General features: G+C 38.5%; 1 protein-coding gene across 1 annotated transcript in view; it reads left to right on the top strand.

The window, feature by feature from the left end:
- KIF13B (kinesin family member 13B) overlaps nt 1–22,183 on the top strand; it is a 326,452-nt gene that overhangs the window by 271,460 nt on the left and 32,809 nt on the right. Inside the window, exons 36-37 of the mRNA XM_006884878.1 lie at nt 9,422–9,533; nt 18,150–18,283. Coding sequence (XP_006884940.1) covers nt 9,422–9,533; nt 18,150–18,283 — 246 coding nt within the window. The remainder of the gene's footprint in view (nt 1–9,421; nt 9,534–18,149; nt 18,284–22,183) is intronic.

Here is a 22,183-nt window from a genome sequence, read left to right as displayed (position 1 = left end):
TTGCCTACCATTTCTAATCCCAGGTACCCATTGATGTCTCATTTTGAATGGAGTAATTCATTATGCAACATTTTAGGATTGGCCTTAGCGCAATGCCTTTGACATCTATCCAGGTTATTCAGTATGTTAATAATTTGAATGATTACCCATGGTGGACAGTGTTTGGTAGAGCCCCAGACTAAGACAGAGCTGGAAGCAGGAGTGGCATCCACTCCCTAAACAATATGCCTCTGGAAACTATGATCTTAGAGAAATGATAGTTATAGAACAGGGTTCAGGTCTTTTATTTATAGGGTCACTATGAGTCATGTTTGATTCGATGGTACTTAACAACAACATATTGCTTCGTAGTATTTTGTGATTTGGATTTAGAACCGTTTAACCAGTCACTCATTTATTGAAGGACGTCTAGCTGGTTTCCATCCTCACACCCTGCCCCCCCGCCCTCACATTGCAGCTGAGTCAGAGCTGATTGGATAGCTCTCCTCCATTGGGTTTATGAGGCTGTAAATCATACAGGAGATTGCCATCCTTACCCTCTGGAGCCGCTGGTGGATTGGAACCACCAGGAGGTACTGCCGTTGTGTTAGTAGCACAGTCCTCTATGAATTATGCATCCAGAGCTCACTGTTTGGTGTTATTAGAAGAAATCTGCTGTAAACGTTTGTGTGTAAGTTTTTGTATGAAGAGGATCTTCATTTTGAGGACATATATGAAAGAGTGCAATTGCTGAATAGTATACTTCTTGTATGTTTTGTTTTAAATGAAACTACCAAGTTGTTTTCCAGAGTGGCTGTACTGTCCCATCTCTCTGCCAACAGTGTGTGAATTAATGTATTCCTCTACTTCCTTGCTGGAGTTTACATTTTTTGAGCCATTTGGATAGATGTGGATTGATAGATTATTGTGGTCTTAAATTTTTTTCCTAGTGTTAAAATGTTTTCATGTTCTTATTTGTATATTTTTTTAAATACCACACATACTTATTATTTCTTTCTTTTCTCTCCTGAGTTTACCATCAAATCAGATCTGACTGCCCCAGAAGATTGCCCTTCCTACTCCACAGAGCATCTGGTGGATTCAGACCACCATTTTTATATTCTTGTGTTCATGTCTGTGCATTTTCTAATAAGATTACTTGTTTTGAGGGGTTTTAAATGTTGAGATATAAACGTTAAATATATAGTTGTGGTTTTTATTGATTGCCTCTGAGTCAAGCACAACTCATAACGACCCTATGAACTGAACAAAAGGCCTGAAGCCCCTCTATAACTATCAACATTTATCAAAGTTCATAGAATTTCCGGAGGCATGTTGTTTAGGAAGTGCATTCTACTCCTGCTTCCAAACCTGTCATAGAAAGTTATGGGTTGAGTCACCTGTGATGTATAGCGACCCTATGTACAACAGCTCTGAACCCTTTCCTGTCCTGAACCAAACTCACTAATTCTGACACACCAACACCCATTGCCCTAGTCACTGTATCAATCCATCTAATCCAGGGTCTTCCTCTCCTGTGCTGTCCATCCATCCTTCTGAGCATGATGTCCTTCTCCAAGGACCAGTCTCTCCTGGCCGTGTATCCAAAGGAAGTGAGTCAAGCTTCAAAATTCTAGCCTCCAAGGAGAGACTTAGTTTCATCCTCTCCAAGACAGACCTATTTGTTTTCTTGGCAGTCCATGGTATGTTGAAGACTCTTCTCCAGCACCACAACTCGAAGACATCCATTCTTCTTCTGTCATCCTTAGTCATTCTCCAACTCTTAGATCTGTGTTTTTATCAGATAATGCTATTTATAGTTGTTTTCTTATTTTCCTGTATTGTCTTTTGCAGAGCAAGATTTTTAACTTTGTAGACAGCCAGTCTATTGATTTCCTCCTTTGATGGGTTGTGATTTTGGCAACATGTCTAATAATGGCTTACCAAACCCTAATCCAAAGATTCCTAAGTTTTACCTGTCACATTTAAATCTATGATCAGTTTGTAACTGATTTCCTGTAATGTGTGATGTTTTGATTGCTCTTCTGGAAATGTTTATCTTTTTATTTTTTAATTGTGATTTGAGTGAAAGTTTATAGACCAAGTTAGCTTTTTTTGTTGTGGTGGTGTTGTCTTGATTTTTTTTTTTAATTTTAAATAGATTTTAATGAAAGTTTACAGAGACTTTGGATTTCCATTCATTCATTGTTGCACTCTTCTCCCTGCCCACCCCTGCCCTCCAATTTGCTTTTCTTTTTGAAAACTAAAATAAAAAATTCTTTCATTGTTATTCAATCCCTCCCCCCAAGTCCACTCCACTATGCTAACTTCGTTCTGGACTCCTGTCATAACAATAATATCTAATCCTGTATTTATCTTTTGTCCTTACTGTTGGATGCCATCAAGTCAGCTCTGACTCATGGTGACCCTGTGTACAACAGAAGGAAGCCCTGCCCAGTGCCATGTCATTCTCACTGAATCAGCTGTTGTTGTTGTGTCATCATGTGCCATCGAGTCGCTTGCGACTCATAGCAACCCTATGTACAAGAGCTCTAAACTCTGTTCTATTCTGTGCCAACCTAGCCATCTCAAATGCACTCATTCCCACCACTCCAGGCACAGAATCAATCCATCTCATCGAAGGTCTTCCTCTCCTGCACTGCCCATCCACTCTGCCAAACATGATTTCCCTCTGTCCCTCACCAAGGACCAGTCCTTCCTTGCAACATGCCCAGAGTATGTCAGATGAAGCTTCAGAATCCTTGACTCTAAGGAGCATTCCGGCTTCACCTTTTCCAGGGCAAGACAAACCTGTTTGTTCTCCTAGTAGTCCATGGTATAGTCAACACTCTTCTCCAGCTCCACAGCTCAGAAGCATCAATTCTCTTTCTTTCATCCCTATTCACTGTCCAACTCTCTGACGCATAGCACATAATTGCGAAGACTATAGCCCGAATCAGGCGCACCTTAGTCTCCAGCCTGACGGCGTTGCTCTTCAGTACTCTTGAGAGGTCCCTCACAGCTGACTTTCCCAATGAAATTCGTCTCTTGATTTCCTGGCTGCTGTTACCAAGACTGTTGACTGTGGAGCCAAGTACACTCAAACTGTTAAGTATCTCAATCTCTTCACCATCCATACTGATGCTACCAATTGGCCCAGTGGTGAGAATCTTTGTTGTGCCCACACCTATTTTTGCAGTTACTGTGTCAGTCCGTCTCATTGAAGATTTTCCTCTCCTTTTCTGACCTTCTGCTTTATTGCTATTGGTATATTCATTTGCTCCAGCATTACTTGTTGAAATGCGTCATTGGATTGCTTTGAACCTTTGTAAAAATCAGTTATTTGTGTTTATATGATCTGTTTCTGGGTTCTTTATTCTTTTCTGTTAATCGGTGTGTCTGTCTTTCACTCTGCCAGAACTACACAGTTGTGATATGCAGTTGTCCTCTCACCCCTGTGCCTCACCTCTGCTTATGTAATATGGGAACATTCAGACTAACTGAAATAATGATAGAAGTGGGAAGAGATCACAGCATAGGTTCGTATCTCCCATTCCTCTTTGACCAATAGTTAATACTACAGCAAGGATTAGGTGGCTGGGAACAAGAATGTCATTAAAAATGTGGTAGAATTATTGTAAAAATAGAAGGACAGTTAGTAACATGCATGAACATCCAAGGCGGGAAGAGGTGGGAGCAAAGGAGTGAGGATGGCCAGGCAGAGATCATAGGGTCACAGTTTGGTGGGTGATGGGAATGGTGGTAAAGGAAATAAGAAAGATCTGGTGGGGATCTGGAAAGGTGGGGAAATGGTATGTATAGTTCAATGATGCTTAATTTTATAAAACATAAAGGATGAGAATGATTGTCTGAGACACAATGTATATAACTTTGTATGCAAACCAATATAATTTTTTTTAAAAGATGTGGATCTGGGGGGAGGGATTGTAAAACAATGGGGGAACGTTTCTTTTACTTTTTGAAGATAATAGTGTACTGGGGGAAGAGGGGACAGGGAGAAAAGTACAACAATGATTGAATGGAAATCCGAAGTCTAAATTTTCATTAAAATTAATAAAAAATGATAAAAAAATTTTAAAAAAGGTGTGGTTGGAAGATGGAAGCATAGTGGCAGAAAGTATGGTGGGATTATGGATATTGGGTGAGAGTAGGGGGAAAGTAGTAAAAAGAAACTCACCTTAACACTTTAATGAGTAAGTCAGCCATAGTTTGTATACTCATATTTACTGCAACATATTAAAGATGGAGTTGCTTTACTGACTCCAACAAGATTTAATTGATTGATTCATCTTAGCAACAACAACAACAACAACAAAATAATGGAATTTTGTTAACTGTTCCAAATGACATAATTGGCATCAAGAAGGATCCATCTGACATCAATAGTAATGTCAGAAGGATCTTGGTTGAGAGAAAAGAATACCAGAAGAATGTCCTTTTGTGCTTCATTGATAATGCAAAGGAATTTGTTGGTCAGTATCAGAAGAAGTAATGGCTAACATTGAGAAGCACGGGAATTTCAGATCACTTGAGTGTGCTCATGTGAAACCTATGCCAAGAGGCTGTTGTGAGAACAGAGCAAGGGAACACACTACGTGGTTTAAAAAGAGAAATGTGTGCATTAGGGTTGTATCCTATTCAATCTGTATACTGAGCAAATTATTTGAGAAACTTGACTATATGAAGAAGAATGTGGCATCAGGATCAGAGGAAGACTTGTAAACAACCCGCAGATATGCAGATAACACAGCCTTCCTTGCTGAAAGTGAGGAGCACTTGAAGCACTTGCTACAGAAGATCAAAGAATATAGACTTCAATATGGATTGCATTCTCAACATCAAGAAGAAAAAATCCTTGCCACTGGACCAATAGGCAACATTGTGATAGATGAAGAAAAGATTGAGACTGTCAACAACTTCATCCTGCTAGGTTCCCCTCTCAGTACACTTGGTACCAGCAGCCAGCAGATCAGGAGACGTTTGGTTCTCCGCAAATCTGTAGTCAGGGACCTCTCTAAATTATTGATGGACAGTGATGTCAATTTGAGGACAAAGGTGTACTTGATTCAGACAGTGGTCTTTTTAGTCACTGTGCATCTGAGCACTGGACAATGCATAAAGATTAAAGAAAAATAAGTGATGCCTTTGAACTGCGGTGTTTGAGACAAGTTCTGAATATCTCATGGATTGCCAAAAGAACAAACATATATGTCTTGGAGAAGGTGCAGCCAGAGTTCTCTTTGGAGGCAAAGATGATAAACTTCCTCTCTCATGTTGTAGGCTTATTGCTGGGAGAGTTATTGCTTATTGCTGTTCCCTAGAGTTGGACATCATACTTGGAAAGATGAAGGGATGGCCTAGGCGAGGAAGACCCTCAACTGGATGGATTGACACAGTGACTATAGCAATGGGCACAAGTGACCAGAGATTGTCAGGTTGGCACAGGACAGGACGGGGTTCAGATCTATTATTGTTAGGGTCAGTGTGAGTTATATTTGACTCGACAATACCTAACAACACTCCAACTGACTAAATTTGCTTTATGGCCTAAATGCAATAATGTATAGATAAGTCTATAAAGGTAAAATATCATCATAGTGATAGCACTGCTACTGTTGTTACAGAATGCTTCATCATCACCTCAAGAATTTTTAAAAATGGTTTAAATAAAAACTATCCAAGCTTTTTATAATGAGTCTACCAAGGTTCAGAGTTAATTTCTGTCTTAATTTATCTTTTACCTCAAAAGTACCTGTGCACTGAGAGGTCTTGCAATACAAGGAGCACTGTCAACATAAAAATATTGCTCTTTTAAAAGCCATTTTAGAGGAAGTCATATTTTTTTATAACAAGTATTGGTGCAGTGTGTTTACCTTCTTTTAATTGAAGAGAAGGTTTTGATGGAATTAAAATGAGGGGGAAAAAATCTAAACAGCTCTTCTGTTAACAAAACTTATTTCTGTATTTGGCTACATCATCTTCCTGAAAACTGTAATTAGTTTGTATGTCATTGGTAATGGTTGGTGCCAAACGTGAGTCATTTCTTCTTCAGCCGAATTAGAAGTCACCTTTGGATCTGAAATGTCAGTGGCATTTCTTTTTATTTGCTCTTTGTCACTTTCCTGATCAAAGCCAAACTCCTTTACGGAAAATCCGAAGATTGCACACATGGCTGAAGAGAATTGTAGAGGCACAAGGACAACTAGGTCACGTTCTCAGCATTGGACAGAGCCTCCCTTTTCTTGGCATTTGACCTTGTCTCTGAGCATTGTGCCTAGCAATGAATAATTGTTAAGTTGTGCAGGATTTTATTTATTTAAAGTCTTAACTGTTAGAACAGATCTCATAGCACAAAATCATCGAGTTGGAACCGACTCAGAGGTGACGTTTCCTTGTGTTTCTGAGGCTGGCCTTCACCTGGGAGGAGATTGTTTGTCTTTCTTTTGCAGGGCTGCTATTGAATTGGAACCACTGGAGACTCCATGTCTCTGGCTTAGCAGCAGTAACTCATTAACAGTTTACCTCCAAGGGCAGGAAAGCCTGTATCTTCTCTGCTCTGTCTCCTTAGCATGGCCGATTACGTTTTATAACATATGAATGTTAGAAGCCAGTAACTAGTTTCTCTTTTTAGGATCCAAGTGCTAGGGATAATGATTGTTGTTGGGTACCATTAAGTCAGCGCCAACCCACAGAGACCAAGTTTAACAACAGAACAAAACATTCCTGGTCTGACACCCTCCTTAAACTTTCCACTGTGCTTGAGATCATTGTAGCCACTGTGTCACAGTCCTTCTTGTTGGGGAGCTTCGTCTTTTTTACTGACCCTCTCCCAAGAATGATGTTCTTCTCCAGGCACTGGGTCCTCTTGGTACCATGTAAGTGAAACCAAGTCTCGTTATCTTGCTCCTAAACAACATATTGGCTGTACTTCTTCTGAGACAGTTGTTCATTCTTCAGGCATTTGTGCCCTATTTATTGTTCTCTCCACCACCTCACTTCCAAGTCTACTGTGGTAGAAATTACAAAAAGAAGGAAAACCCATTTGCTTTCACTTGTAAAACACAACTCTGAAAGGTTCATATCTTGTGAGAATCCTTTTTATTTGTTGTCCTGAGTCCATCTCCCTTTGATACACATTTCATTGTGTTACCTGCCCTCTTCAGCTTTTCATTAAAGGGAAAACAGCTAAGGGAAAACAGATTAAGTCTAAAACAGCTAAGCATATGCAACGTATTGGGAGGAAAACAATATATGCCTTGTGTAACTAAATTCTGAGTTACAGGTGCCATTTTTTGCTGTGAGAATGGCCATAATAGAGCAGGACAGAAATCATCTAGTACTTACTTCCTTGAAGCCTTTCCCCCGAGATCTGTGCTGTCAGCCAGGGGAGAACAAAGTGTCATAGCCAGTTTGCCACCCACATATGTTTTCCTCTGAAGTACACCCCATTCTAGTCGAGTCATTTGAGAACTTCTTTGTCCCATCTCTGGGCAGTGAGCTCTAGTGTGCGATTCCTCAAGGTTAAGGTAACTGCTGAGGTAGATGGATGAAAGTGAAGTGCCTTCTCCATTTTTCATTAGCTGACAGGCTAGCAATATGATTGTGCCTGTACCTAAGAACTATGTACATCCTTTCAAATGTTCTTTGTTGAGATGCTTGAATATATGAGACATTAACAGTTATTGCTCCCATTCCAATGTGGTAACCTTGTGTGAGAGGGACGAATTACCCGTGAAGCTAGCAAAGCCCTCATTGTGCCTTGGGAAGGAGGTGACGCCTAGATTATTTGTCACTGGGCCATTATCCACCAAACAACTGAGGTGTTGACTCCAATTCAGCTCCTTGGTTTTCCTCCTCGGGAACAGAGTGCCACTGTGTCAACTGTCAGACACAGAAGAAACATCTAATATAAGAAAATAATTTATTCTTGAATTAAATAAGTTGTCTGCAAAACAACCATTATGAGCTTGATACTTCACATAAAGTATGAGGCTTTTATTTCTTTGAGAGACTCTAAAGATTATTGACCTTAGTGTTCAGTCACCTGGATGCGATATCCCAGAGTACACAAAACTACAGCTTCCCAGACAGTAATTAAATTTAAATGCAAGAAACCTTAAGGAAGCACTAAAGTATGTAAATCAGTGTGTGATTCATAGTAAAATGAATGCTCCATTGGTGAAGTATTTCAGAGTGGAAAATTTTTCTAATCATACGTTCGTGTCTGTTTTGTTTCCTTGCTTCCTTACGCTACATCATACAACTTTTTTTAAAAGGATATCTAGTACTGGGGGAGTTCCGAGGGAAAAGTGGCAATCTCTGAGGTAAACAGGATCCAGATCACTTAGGGCTTATTGATTTTATGATCAGTACTTAGGGCGCTGCTGAAAGCAGATAGCTTTCCAATATGTATCTGAAACCTAAGAGGCCTTTCCACCCCATTCCATCTTCAGTAGCAGCTAAAAACTGACTGTTCCTCAGACTGCTTTTCAGGCAATTAGTAATGAAAACTTATGTTAATGGTTATGATCATTATTCATCTGTGGAATACTAGCTTAAGCTAATGTTAAATACTGTTTTTACCTCTAGTGAAAAAAGGAGTCAGAGTAATTATCAGAGAATGAAAAGCAATCCTAAAGCATTTAAAAGTTTTTCCTCTCTCTTCCATTATTGCTTTTTGTGCAAGTAACAATTGGTTGAGGTTTATTTCTTTACTAGATGAGCCTGATGTTAAAAGTGCTTTGATGGCATCACTAAAACCTTGTGTCTTGGAATTGTAGTTTAATCCAATAACAGACTGTCATTTTCTCATATTCTATAATAATTTCTCTTTAATGGGCACTTACAAAGTAAATTTAGAGTCCAGTAAAACTTGTTATTTCAGAGACTTCTCTAATTGAGAACTTTTGATTATTCAGTTTGAGTTTAACTGGAATTTCTTCGATATAATATAAGAAAGACTCACTTCTTTAGAATATTTAATCTCCTGAACTATATATGAAAATGGTTTGTAGATTGTATGGAAACATACTCTCCTGGAACAGAGAGAAAAGGCATGTTAGAGTAAAGGATTCCATCGGGGTTCCTGTTTAGAAGCTGAAGTGAAAAGGGAGAAATGGCCTAAAATTTTTATGGTGGACTTAAAGGTGATGTTCCAGTATGTTCTCCCTCTTTGTGGAGAGGCAGCATAATGTAGAACAGAACTCAGGGTAATTGTAAACGAGAGGGAAATAGCCAAAGGTAAGGCATGTTTATTAGGAAAGGGAAATCTGTAAATAAGATTAAGTGTATAAGAGGAACATACTTAGGGAATCAAATGTAGCATGTCCTACAGAGAACAATTAAAAATAATAAATGGTGAAAACAGAACTTTTTAAAATTTCTTACTTAGAAACAAAACTCCTGGTTTTATCCTTAATAGGGTCGATGGGAAAGTCAACAGGATGTGTCCCAAACAATACTGTCAAGAGGAATGACTGCAAGCCCGCCATCTCTTTCTAGTTGTCCTCAAAATAATCATTCTCCTGACCCAGGTACGTTGTATTTTCATTTGTAAATCCTTGTCCTCAGGTTTGAGCATAATTCAGAAATAGTTTACCTCAGGATTTCCTATCAGGAACTGCTATTATTCTAATTAATTTAAATTCCAAAATTTTCTTTTTATTATCCTTGAAAACTCAACTCAGAAGCCACTCATAGCTGACCCTTCAGCAAGTTTTCAGAGGCTATAAATTGTCCATCTTTCTCCCAAAGAGCAGCTGGTGGATTCGGACTGCCTTCTGTTGTGTTAGAAGCAGACTTCTTACCCACTAGGCTACCAGAGCTCCCTATTTTATTGTCTTAGTCTGTTGAAAAAACATTGACTTTTGAATGTTGGACTTGCACTGTGTTCTTGTGATAAATGTCACTTGATATAATTTTAAAATTATATATTATTCTTTGCTACTTTCTTATATTAGACAATAGCATAAAGGTTCTATAATGAATATCTGCCTGTAATTTTTTTCTCGTAATAATGAACTTGCAAGGGTTTGGTATCAGGACTATGTTAACATTGTAATCTGACTTGAGAAGTATTTCTTCAGTTTTTCAAGGGGTTTTCTAGTTCATCTAAATTACTTCTTCGTATAAACTTGACAGTATTCACTTGGGTTTTTAATGTTTATAGGATTTGCTGGGATGGTCCCTCTTTATAATACGGTGGATTATTTATTTTTCTTTTGTTTTGAAATAATTTTATCAGTTTTGTTAATAATAGTCTCAAAGAACCAGTTTTGACATTGTTGTAATTTTAACATTGATTTTATTATTCTTGTTTCCTTTCTGTATTTCAAAAATTTTAATATGTTGAATTTCATGGTTATGAACATAGTAACATGTTTATGAGCATACTAATTAATTTTTAATTATTAGCTCATTTTCTAGATAATTTACTGTTCCTTATTTCTGTTTAGTTCATTGTGATCAGAAACAGACTATTTACAGTAGTATTTTGAGATTTGCTTTATGGACAGGTTTATAGTCCCTCTTGGTAAACATTCCATGAGCAATTGAAAAAGCAGTCTAGTCTGTTCTGAGGCAATGCTGTTGGTGTCAGAAACCCTGGTGGCATACTGCTCACATATCAGGCTGCTAAAAGAAGTTGCAATTTGGCCATACAAGCTGCTGCAACATGGGAGAAAGCTGGGCAGTGTCCTCTCACAATGGTTTCTCGTCTTGGACACCTAATGGAGGGTCCCTAGTATGGAACTGATTGGACGGCTTTCTGCCCTTACATTGTTGTTCTGTTGTTGCTAGATGACAAATCAGTTCAGCCACATGGTGACCCTATGTGCAAGAGAATGAAACATTGTCTGGTCCTGTGCCATCCTCACAATCATTGCAGTATGAGTCCATTGTTGCAGTCTCTGTGTCAGTTCATCTTGTTGAAGGTTCTCCTTTTTTCACTCACCCTGTAGCAAGTTTGATGTCCTTCTCCAGGGATTAGTCTCTCCTGATACTATGATCAGAGTGTGTAAGAAGTTTTACCAACCTTGCTTTTTTTTTTTAATTTAGGTTGTTTATTTTTCATTTCAGTGAACATCTACAGAGATTTTGGGATTCCATTCATTCATTGTTGCACCAATCTTGCTTTTAAGGTGCATTCGGGCTGTAGTTCTTCCAGGATAGATTTATTCATTCTCTGTCAGTCTCTGGTATACTTCATATTCTTTGCCAACATTATACTTCAAGTGCGCCAGTTCTTCTGTTTGGTTTACTCATTGTTCAGCTTTTTTGTGCATATCACAGTTTGAGTCAGGGACATCTTAAGTCTTCAAAGTGACCACATCGTTTTGTAACTTTAAAGAGCTCTTTTGCAGCAAATGTTCCCCATGCAAATACGTAACTTGATTTCTTGACTTCTGCTTCCATGTGTATTGATTAATAGAGTCAAAGAAAATTAAATCCTTTGGTATTTTTTTCATTTATCATTATATTACTTATTGGTCTGGTGGTGAGGATTTTTTTTTTATGTTGAGGTATAATCCCTACTGAATGCCGTATTTTTTTTATCTTCATTAGTAAGTGCTTCATATCTTCTTCTTTGTCAGGAAACAAGGTTGTATCATGTGCATATTGCTAGTTTTTAAATGCATTATTCCTCTAGTCCTGATTTTTTTTCTACGTATGATTAAACTCATAAAATTATTTCATTTAGTATACAGAATAAACATAGCATAAGGCTACAGCCCAGATACACAGCTTTCCTGATTTTATTAAACAGTTGTCTCTTGCTTCCCTATACCAAGAGATAGATAAGGACCACATGGTCTAGGTTCTACTAGATCATGTGTTTCAGAATTCCCATTTCTACACAGTTTAATGCCTTTACTTGCACAATAAAACACAACAGACATCTTTTCAGTATTTCTTTTCAGCCAAGATCCCTATGACATCAACAGTTCCTCCTTCCACATCCTCCTCGCAGTCCAGCTTGAATTTCTGGTAGTTCCTGTTGGTGTAGTACTGAAATAATTTTTAGCGGTCTTCAGCAAAATATGGGACGTTAATGGTAGCTTCCTACATTCTGTTGAATCACCTTTTTTTTTTAAAAAAAAAAAAAAGAAGCCATGCATATGGATCTTTTCACACTTGTCGATCAGCCTGGTAACTTCCTTCCAAATTTCTTAGACTAGAGGAGTGAGTGTTTCCATTGTCACATCCATTTGTTGAAACATCTCAGTTGCTGTACCTCATCTCTGGGAATCTTGGTTTTGGTTTTCCTCCCTCATGTCTTCAGTTCAGCTGGGACTTCTTCATGAAATTGCCATTGGGTTTTGCTCCTGTACTACCTCATCCTGGAATGTTTACATGGTGATCAATTCTTTTTGATACAGTACCTCTGTGTTCTTAATATCTTCTTTTAATGATTCCTGTTCTCTCTTTCTCCTCCTTAAATTGACGAGACAGTTTCATAATCACTTCCAGCATCTATTTTGACCTTTTTTCCCCTCTTTATAGTGACCTTTTAGCTTCTTTATGTATGATGTCTTTGATCTCATCACAGAACTTCTCTGGTCTTTGGTTCAGTTCATCCAGTTTATTCTTGTGATTGTCTCTAAATTCAGGTGCAGCATATTCAATCCAGTATTTTGATTCTTATGTATTTGTAATTTTCTCTAGCTTCAACTTGAACTTGCATGTGTATAATTAATGGTGTGTTTCAAAGTTGACCCCAGCCCCTGCTAGGCAGGTGCTGTTATCTCTGTTACACCTGCAGTCTACATAATGCATTTTAATTTAGTAATTTGTCCAAGATTAATCTCCCAGTTTGTTCTACCTTTCAGTTATTTTTATATGACAGGCTTAGTTTATTCATTTGTAGTTAACTTCATTTCTGAAAAATAGCATGTAACTGGATTTTCATTTCCTTTTCCATTTTTATATACTCCATCTTTAGTTTGTGAATTTGGTTCATTTATAGTTAGTTATTCATTTGATATGTACTTGGACTTATTTTTGTCAGCCTGTTTTGCTTTTTCTACCATTCTTTTGCATCTTTCTAATCTCTTTTCCTCTGAATTGATGAAACATTTTTAGATTTCTTTTTATTTCTTTGATTTTTTTTGTTTTGAAATTATACTTTATTCTGTTGCTGTATTAATCATCATTAATCTGTTTTAAATTTTCACATTTGACTTAATAAATTCTGATGAAAATCTCTTCACCTGCTTTTTACCTAAGAATATAAGAATCTGTGGTGAATTTTGATCACCTTTCTTTGTGGTCTTCTATTTTTATCACGGTGTGCCTTGTATTCGATCCAGTTCTTAATGAAGTGTTTGATTTTCTTAAAGTGAAATAAGCAAATCTTAATGGATTTTAAACAAATTTATATAAGTGTGCACCTGACACCTAGGCAAGATACAGAGCAAATGCATTCCAGTTAATACTAGCTCCTTGCAGTCAACCACTGTTCTGTCTTTTATCATTACAGATTAGTTTCATGCATTTTATTCATATAGGTGGAATCATACAATGTACATTCTTTTTTTTTAACTTCATTTTTTATTTCTTCTACTACCCAGTCATGTTCAAGCAAGGTGTTGTTCAGCGATGTACATTCTTTTTGTGCATCTGACTTCTTTTGCTCAATATGTGCAAGTTGTCCATGTTGCTGTGAGTACCAGCAGTTTGTTTTTATTGCTAAGTTTCCTTTATGAATTTATGATAATTTTCAGTGAGAGTTCCTATTTAGAGACATTGTTCTCTTGTCAGTATTAGAACTACTATGAATAGAGATCAATGAAGAAAAGAAAAAAAAGAAGACCCTTAGTGAGATAGATGACCACAGTGGCTCCAATAGTGGGCTTAAGCATAGCAGCAATCAGGAGGGCACAAGACAAGGCTGTGGTAGTTTCTGTTGTACATCAGGTTTCTTAGAATTGGAGCTAAAGAGCCAGTCCTTTGAAAAGGACATCATGCTTAGAAAGGTGAAAGATTAGCGAAGGAGGGGAAGACCCTCAGTGAGATGGAATGACACAGTTATTTTAACATTGGGCTTGATTGTGTCAGAGATTATGAGGATGGCACCATGTAGGGTAGGGTTCAATTCTACCATTCACAGAGTTGCTATGAGTCATAGTCAACTTGATGACACTTAACAGCAGCAGCAGCAAACAACAGCATGTGCCAATAATATGAAGAAAGCAGCTATCCATGTCCTTGGGTTGTAGCGTGTCCAGGTGAGCTACAAACATGAACACTGATTATTTGAATCCACCAGCTGTTCCAAAGGAGTCTCCCATAAAGATTGATAGCTTCTACAAATACTGCATAGTGCCACTGTTGTAAAAGAGGACTGACTTCAGTATTGGGGGGAGACTGAGAAAGATGGGTTCAATAATGTATACTGCATTGAAACAGATGAGGGAGAAAACTGTTTAAAAGGGATATGTGATTAGGTATTTTTGTCATGACAGGGGTCTAGAGCGAAGGCTGCATAGTGGCGTGGACCTGGCGGGGAGGTTTTGTAAAACAATGGAAGAATTTTTCTTTTACTTTTCCAAGAGGGATGTGTACTGGGGGCGGGGAGGTTGGGAGGGGAGAAAAGTGCAACAATGAATGAATGAATGGAAATCCAAAGTCTCTGTAGATTTTCATTGAAATAAATAATAAAAAAATTTTTTAAAAAAAGATTGACATGTCAGATGTAAGGCTGCCATAAGTGAGAATCAATTTGAGAAGCGTGATTTTCTGTTTAGTTAACTTCTCTGGGAAAACTGTTTTTTTTTGTGGCCATTTCTTGAGTACATACATAGAAGTAAAATTATTAGCTTAGAAGATTCTATCTTAGTTTTACATCTCCTAAAGTTTTGTCATCATTGGTGGTGTAGATGGATTCGGGCTGAGAGCAGAGAATAGAATTTCTATTTGTGTTTTACTGACTACACAAAGGATCAAACAAATTATGGCTAACATGGAGAAGCAAAGGGACCCCAGAACACTTAATTGTGCTCCTGCAAAACCTATACCTAGACCAAAATGTGGTTGTGTGGACAGGCACTATATGGCTTAAATTAAATAAGGTGTGTGTCAGGGTTGTGTCCTCTCTCTGTACCTATTCAGTCTGTATGTTGAGCAAGTTATTTGAGAACCTGGACTCTACGAAGAAGAATGTGGCATCAGGATAAAAGGGTCTCATCAGCAGAAGACACAACCTTGCTTGCTGAAAGTGAAGAGGACCTGAAGTGCATGCTGCAGAACATCAAAGAATACAGCCTTCAGTATGGATTACATCTCAACATCAAGAAAACAAAGATTCTAACCACTAGACCAAGAGGCAACGTTATAATAGTTGGAGGAACTATTGAAATTGTCAGCGACTTCATCTTACTTAGATCTGCAGTCAGTACACTTGGTACCAGCAGTCAGGAGATATATTGCACTAGGAAAGTATGCAGTCAGGGACCTCTCCACATTATTGAGGAGCAATAATAGCAGTTTGAAGACTAAGGAGCACTCACTTCACACCATGGTCTTTTCAGGCACTTGCTATGCATCTGTGAGTTGGACATTAAGGATGAAAGAAGAATAATTAATGCCTTTGAGGGGCAGTGTTGGAGAAGTGTACTGAATATCCTATGGACTGCCAAAAGAATAAACAGATGTATCTTGAAGAAAATGCTGCCAGAGTGCTCCTTGAAGACAAAGATGGCAGAGCTTCATCTCACACACTTTGGGCATGTTGTTAGGAAGGTGGAGGGTCAGTGAAAGAGGAAGATCCCTAATGAGGTGGGTTGACACAGTGACTGCAGGAATGGGCTCAAGTATGTCAGAAATGGTGAGAGTGGTACAGGACAGGACAGGGTTCAGATCAGAATTTCATAGGGTTGCTCTGAATTGAACTTGACTTGTTAGCTCCTAGCAACAAAGAACAACAAGATTTTTTGTTACTTTTTTATCCTTTTGAAAATTTATAAGCAGTGTTTACTTGATGTATGTATTTATTTTTCTGCTCATTGCTTACCACATCTTTCTTCTGGGTTTATTTTCCATTTTACTGAATTGCATTCATCATTAGTTCTTTTATTTTGGGGTTGACAGCACAACTCCTCACCACTTAGCCACCAGAGCTCCCTTAGTTCTTTTGGTTTTTTAATTTTTTTTTTTAATCCTTAGTTCTTGCAACAATCTCCAGTTACTGGAAAACTCCTTTGTATGAAACAGTTTTTCAGTTTGCTTTCACTTAGCTCTTTTAATATGAAAAATAGGGAGCATACAAAATTAAGTAAAGTGTTATTCCCTTAGTATTACAGAGATTATCTTTAGGATGGAACCATATTAGAGGTGATGGTTCTTAAAAGGGCAAAAAAATAAAAGTGTAATATGCTATTATTGGCTGCTAACCATGGACCCTGAGGTATATTAATTAATTATTCCTTTTCACTTGACTTTTAATTCCATTTTAATAGATGAAGAAACTTCGCTTTCTTCCCCTTGAATGATGTAACTTTCCCCAGATGGTTGTTATGTACTGTGGAGTCAGGAACTGACCCATAACTGACCCTTTAGTGGATTTTCAGAGACAGTAAATCGCACAGGAGGAGATTGCCCATATTTCTCCTGCAGAGAAGCTAGTGGATTTGAACCATATACCTTTGAGTTGGCAGCATAGTTCCTTACCTGAGGTGAAGATAGAGATGAACAGGTGGCTGTGCAGTTACATTCAATCGAAAGTGCCTTCTAATTAAGTTCACTGGCTTGTTCTTTTTTAAAAGTTTTATGAGGATACGGTGTTAGACTGTCTGCTTCTTGAATCCCAGCCTTCAATATTTGAGAGTATAGTGAGCCCTGGTGGTGCAGTGACTAGTGCTTAGCTGCTAACTCCACACCTTCCAGCTCTGATGACCTAGTGGTAAGGAGCTGTGCTGCCAACCCTAAGGCACACAGTTCACATCTACCAGCTGCTCCATGAGAGAACCATGGGGAATCTCTTCTTGTGTGATTTACTGCCTCTGAAAACCTGCTTGAGTGTCATCTATGGGTCACTTCCAATTTGATGGTATATTACAACAACCAGTCTCTACAAGGAAGAAAAATGAGACAGTCTACTTCTATAAAAATTGTTATTTTGTGCCCTCAAGTTGAAACTGACTTGTAGCTGACTCCATTGGAAATTCCTTACCCTTAGGCCTCTAGAGCTCCCTATAAAGATTTGAGCCTTGGGAACCCAGTGGGGAAATTCTACATGGGAACCAAATGAAGCAATAGATTTCTAAGAACATAGTGGGTTCAGGACATTTACCCTTTCTGTGTAAACAGCTCAAATACCACTCTCATCCTGAAAGGTCATTTGCATCTTCATTCAGTAAATTCACAACTCACCCACTTCTGTCAAGTTAGTTCTGACTCATAGTGAGACCCTCCATCAGATTTCCAAGGCTCTAAATCACAATGAAGGAGCTCTGGTGGCCTGATGGTAAGAAGGTGTGCTACACAGTCTTAAAGGCAGTTGGTTCAAATCCACCAGCTGCTGCATGGGAGAATGGGCAGTCATCTCCTGTGCAATTTACTGTCTCTGAAAACCTGCTGGAGGGTCAGCTGGAGGAAAGCTCAGACTCCATGGCACACAACAAGAAGTCACGATGGAAAGAGGTGCTGATCTTTCACAATGAGAAGAGATGCCTTTCTTTCTCCCGAGGAGCTCCTGGGGACGCAGTCTTTGAGCTGGCTGTGCAGCTTGCTGTGAACTATGCCACTAGCCCTCCCTCATTAAGCAACCAAAGTAAACTTGAATAAGACCTAATCCTTGAGTTCAAAGAGTTTAAAGTACAGTGTATGTTGCCATTGAGTCAGAACCAACTCATAGTTGTCTCTCCAGTGTATTTTCAGAGGCTGTACACAGGAGTATTTCAGCCTTTGAATACTGATAAAGAGACTAGATATTGGGATATTTTTAGAAGTACCCAATTACTGCTTTTTAGTTGGAAATGAAAACATTATTGTGCTTTTAAGTAAATACAGTAATACTATGTTTTCCAATATTAAATTTTTTTCCAGGAGATCTTTTTTACTTATATTGATAGGCCTGCTTACAAATAATACTTGGCAAATTTACAGAAAAGAAAATGTTTATGCAGTTGATTTTTTTCTTTTTTTATTCATAGGACTTCCTAGCTTAGCAGCCTCCTACTTGAATCCAGTAAAATCCTTTGTGCCACAGATGCCAAAGCTACTTAAGTCTCTCTTTCCTGTGCGAGATGAAAAAAGAGGCAAGCAGCTATCTCCTCTTGCACATCAGGTAAAAAAAAAAAAAAGAAGCAGTAATGAACAGTTTTCTAATATATTGCTGTATATGGTGCTGAAGCTGGAGGGAGAAGGATAGCAAAGATTGGGGGCATTAAAACTAGGCTTTTAGACATAGTAAAAGCTTGTGATAATTTCTCTTCCACTCCCTTCAGAGATAACAGAGCTGTTTAAACTTATTGACATTCTCAATCCTTTTTGCTTTTAAAAAATGCCAAGTACGCTACTAATGTGATTTATGGTAATATCACTTAGAGCAACAATAGTAAAATTTATGAAGTGCACTTAGTGTTGTTTGTGTATTGCCAACTAGAAAATGCAATTCTATTTTTAATTCTTGATTTCATTTCTCAAATAATTTTATGTCACCACTATCCTTTCTCTTTGAAGCCCTTTTCTTCTACTGTGGATTACCTGTTCTTTGGCTTAAGGTATTAAAAGAAATCACTTGATTTCTTTCTCTTCTTTTTTCTTAAAACTTTGTAACCAGCCTTAGAATTAATATTAAAGAAAATGTTGAAGAGTTTTCCAAACATTTGAGGAGCTGCTCTTAACGCAGTGCAGAACGGAAGCCCTATTGGAAAACCAGTTTCTAGCCTTGGATACGTACAAACTCAGCAGAAAATGATAAATGAGGATTTATTTATACTTCCTCAAAAACACATACAGTTCAGGCTCAATTGTTGGCACGAGTCCTTTCACATCAGCTGCTCAATATTTTCATAAACATTTGAGTTGCAGAAATGTAGGTGAGTAGTTGTCTGTAACTTTAACTTCATTTAAAAGAAATTTTTAAAATTTTATGATTACATAGTCAAGGATGACAGTATTAATTTTTGTAAGGCTTGTTTTTTCAGTCCAATATTTTGTAAGTCTCAGCTTAAACACACACATATTCAGTGGAAATATTTTACTACTTTTTGAAGCATTTAAATGGTATCCAACATGATTGGGTATGTAACAGATACTTGAAATGGGAAATGAATCTCTGACTATGGGGACCATAAAGAAGAACAGGTATAATTCTTGTGCAGACACAACCCCATTGAAGGAACTTTTCCCAAGGTCATCAGATAGCTACAGCTTGCCTATGCTATCTCTGTCCTCATCTTACTTAACCTTCCCCAGGAGAATACATGAAACACGATTGTCTCCAGGTGTCACTGCCTCTGCATTCATCTGACCGCTGTGCTCATTACTTTTCATTTGACCATGCTGTGACTTTTCTATCAGCTCTCATATTCAGGTACTTCAGAGTGCATTCCTTAGCTCGCTCACTCTTCTATTTTTTTTTTAAATCTGTAATTCATAACTAGGATAAACCATTTAGTGCCATGACTTAAACCAATTAAACATTAAAAATGCTCAGATTTGTATCTCCAGCCTTGACCAGGCCCAGGGGTCTACAATCATACATCTGATTTGACTTCTCCACTTAGAAACTTGGTATTCAATTACATATTACAAGTCTAAAGCGTCATTGTTTGCTTTTCTCACAAGTCTTTTTCCTACCAACACACACACACACACACACACACACACACACACACACTACAAAGCACAAATGTCTACCCAATTCCTTATACTTCACAAAGAGTGCATTAATGAAATTTTGTATGTACTGCTTCTATTCTGATTGGCTGCAGTCTCCGTTTCTTAATTACATAAACACATACGCCAATAGTAATGGTTGTTGGTATGTGCCTTTGAGTGGGAACTGGCTCCTAGCTGATCCTCCAGTGCGTTTCAGAGGCAGTAAACTCTGCACAGGAGGATATTGCCCATCCTGGTGCATTTGAACCATGTGCTTGTGGGATTGCAATTCAGCTTCCTACCACTAGGCCACCAGAGCATCCTTTTATCTCTTGTATTAACTATTGCAATAGCTTTCCAATTGGTCTATCTAATGCTGTTTTGGTTCATTACAGTATGTCATTCACAAAGTAGACTCAGTGATCTTTCAAAATTCTGTTGATCTGTGGCTTAAAGCTTTCCAGTGTGGGCAGTTGAAGCTGATTAAAATCTAAATTTTTTACCTTGCCTAATAGAGTCATATAATCTGGGCCTCTGACCTTTGATCTTTGTACCATTTACTCTTTCTTATATTTACTCACCATTTGATGCACTATTAGTCATCTTTTAAGGACCTCTGGTGGCCTAGTGGTAAGAAACTGTGCTGAAATCCCAAATGCACGTGCCTTGAATCCACCAGCTGCTCCTCGGGAGAAGGATGGACAGTTTCCTCCAGTGCGATTAATTAACTGCCTCTGAAGACCTGCTGGAGGATCAGCTATGGGTCAGTTCTGACTTGACAGTGCACTTCAACAATAGTGTTGTTATTGCTGTTGTTATGTGCCATTGAGTTGCCTGCGACTCACAGCGACCTAACCCTGCTCTATCCTGTGTAAACCTTATTGTCTCTGACACACCTACCCCCATTACCCCAGTCACTGAATTAATCCATCTCATTGAGGGTCTTCCTCTCCTGAGCTGTCCCTCCACCCTCCCAAGCATGATATCCCTCTCCAAAGACTGATCCTTCCTTGCAACATGTCCAAAGTATGTCAGACGAAGCTTCAGAATCCTTGTCTCCAAGGAGCAGCCCGGTCTGACCCTCTCTAGGATGAATCTGTTTGTTCTCCTAGCAGCCCATGGTATATATAATACTCTTCTCTAGCACCACAGCTCAAGGGCATCAATTCTCCTTCTGTCATCCCTAGTCATTGTCAAGCTTTCCAGTGCATAGCAATTAATTGCAAAAAATGATGGCCTGGATCAGGTACACCCGAGTCTCCAGACTCACATTGCTCTTCAGTACTTTGGAGAGGTCTCTAACAGCAGACTTTCTCAATGCAATTTGTCTTTTAATTTCTTGGCTGCTGATACCAAGAATTTTGATTGTGGAGACAAGCACAATAAAGCTGTTAATAATCTCAGTCTCTTCACCATCTATCATGATGCTGCCAATCGTACTAGTGGTAAGAATCTTTGTTTTTTTGTTGTTGACCTTCAATCCATATTAAAGGCTACAGTCCTTGACTCTCTGCAGCAAGTGCTTCATGTCCTCTTCAGTTTCAGCAAGCAGGGTTGTGTCATCTGTGTAACACAGGTTGTTGATGAGTCTTCCTCCAATCCTGATGCCACACTTTCCCCACCCTTCTCAGTTTTGAACCATGCTGTGTTTCCTTGCTCTGTTCTGACAACTATATCCTGGTGCAAGTATGTTGTTGGTTTTGTTGTTAAGTGCCATCAAGTCTTATGTGACTTATAGCGACCCTATGAATGAAAGACCTGAACACTTGTATAATGTTCATAATTTCTCTAAGTTCATAGAGTTTCTGGAGGCAAGCTGTTTTGGAAGGGGATGCCACTCCTGCTTCTAAGCCTATTTTAATCTGAGAACTCCACCAAACACTGTCCACCATGGATAACCATTAATACATTTGACACACCAGTTTTACAATGTTTAGCATCACAGCAACCACACTACCTCTCTACAGCAAATGGACAGACCAGTGCTATACCACTTAGAAGAATGTTTGACCCAAAACAATTAAAACAAGGCCTGAGGTCTGCAAGTTAAAATCACCCATCTTTGGCTTGGTAGCATCACTTTCTATCCACTAGGCCACCAGAGCTTTCTCTCTATGACTCACAGCAATTCTATGAGCAACAGATTTAATCCTTCCCTATCCTACACCATCCCCACAATCGGAGACACACTCGAGCCCATTGCTGCAGTCACCATGTCAATCCATTATGTTTGTTCAAGTATAGGCTTTGCGTAAGTATGATCAAGTGTTCTGGGATTCACATTATTCTCAGAGTCAGCCACAGTTTGTTTTGATCCACACAACATCAACAATAGTCCTCTTTATTTCCTGAAGACATTGTT

This window comes from Elephantulus edwardii, unplaced genomic scaffold, assembly GCF_000299155.1.
Source record: "Elephantulus edwardii isolate Elephantulus edwardi_28Jun2011 unplaced genomic scaffold, EleEdw1.0 scaffold00038, whole genome shotgun sequence".
Classification (NCBI taxonomy): Eukaryota; Metazoa; Chordata; class Mammalia; order Macroscelidea; family Macroscelididae; genus Elephantulus; species Elephantulus edwardii.
The sequence above is the reverse complement of the archived record's forward strand: the minus strand, read 5'-3'. Positions and strand labels throughout refer to the sequence as shown.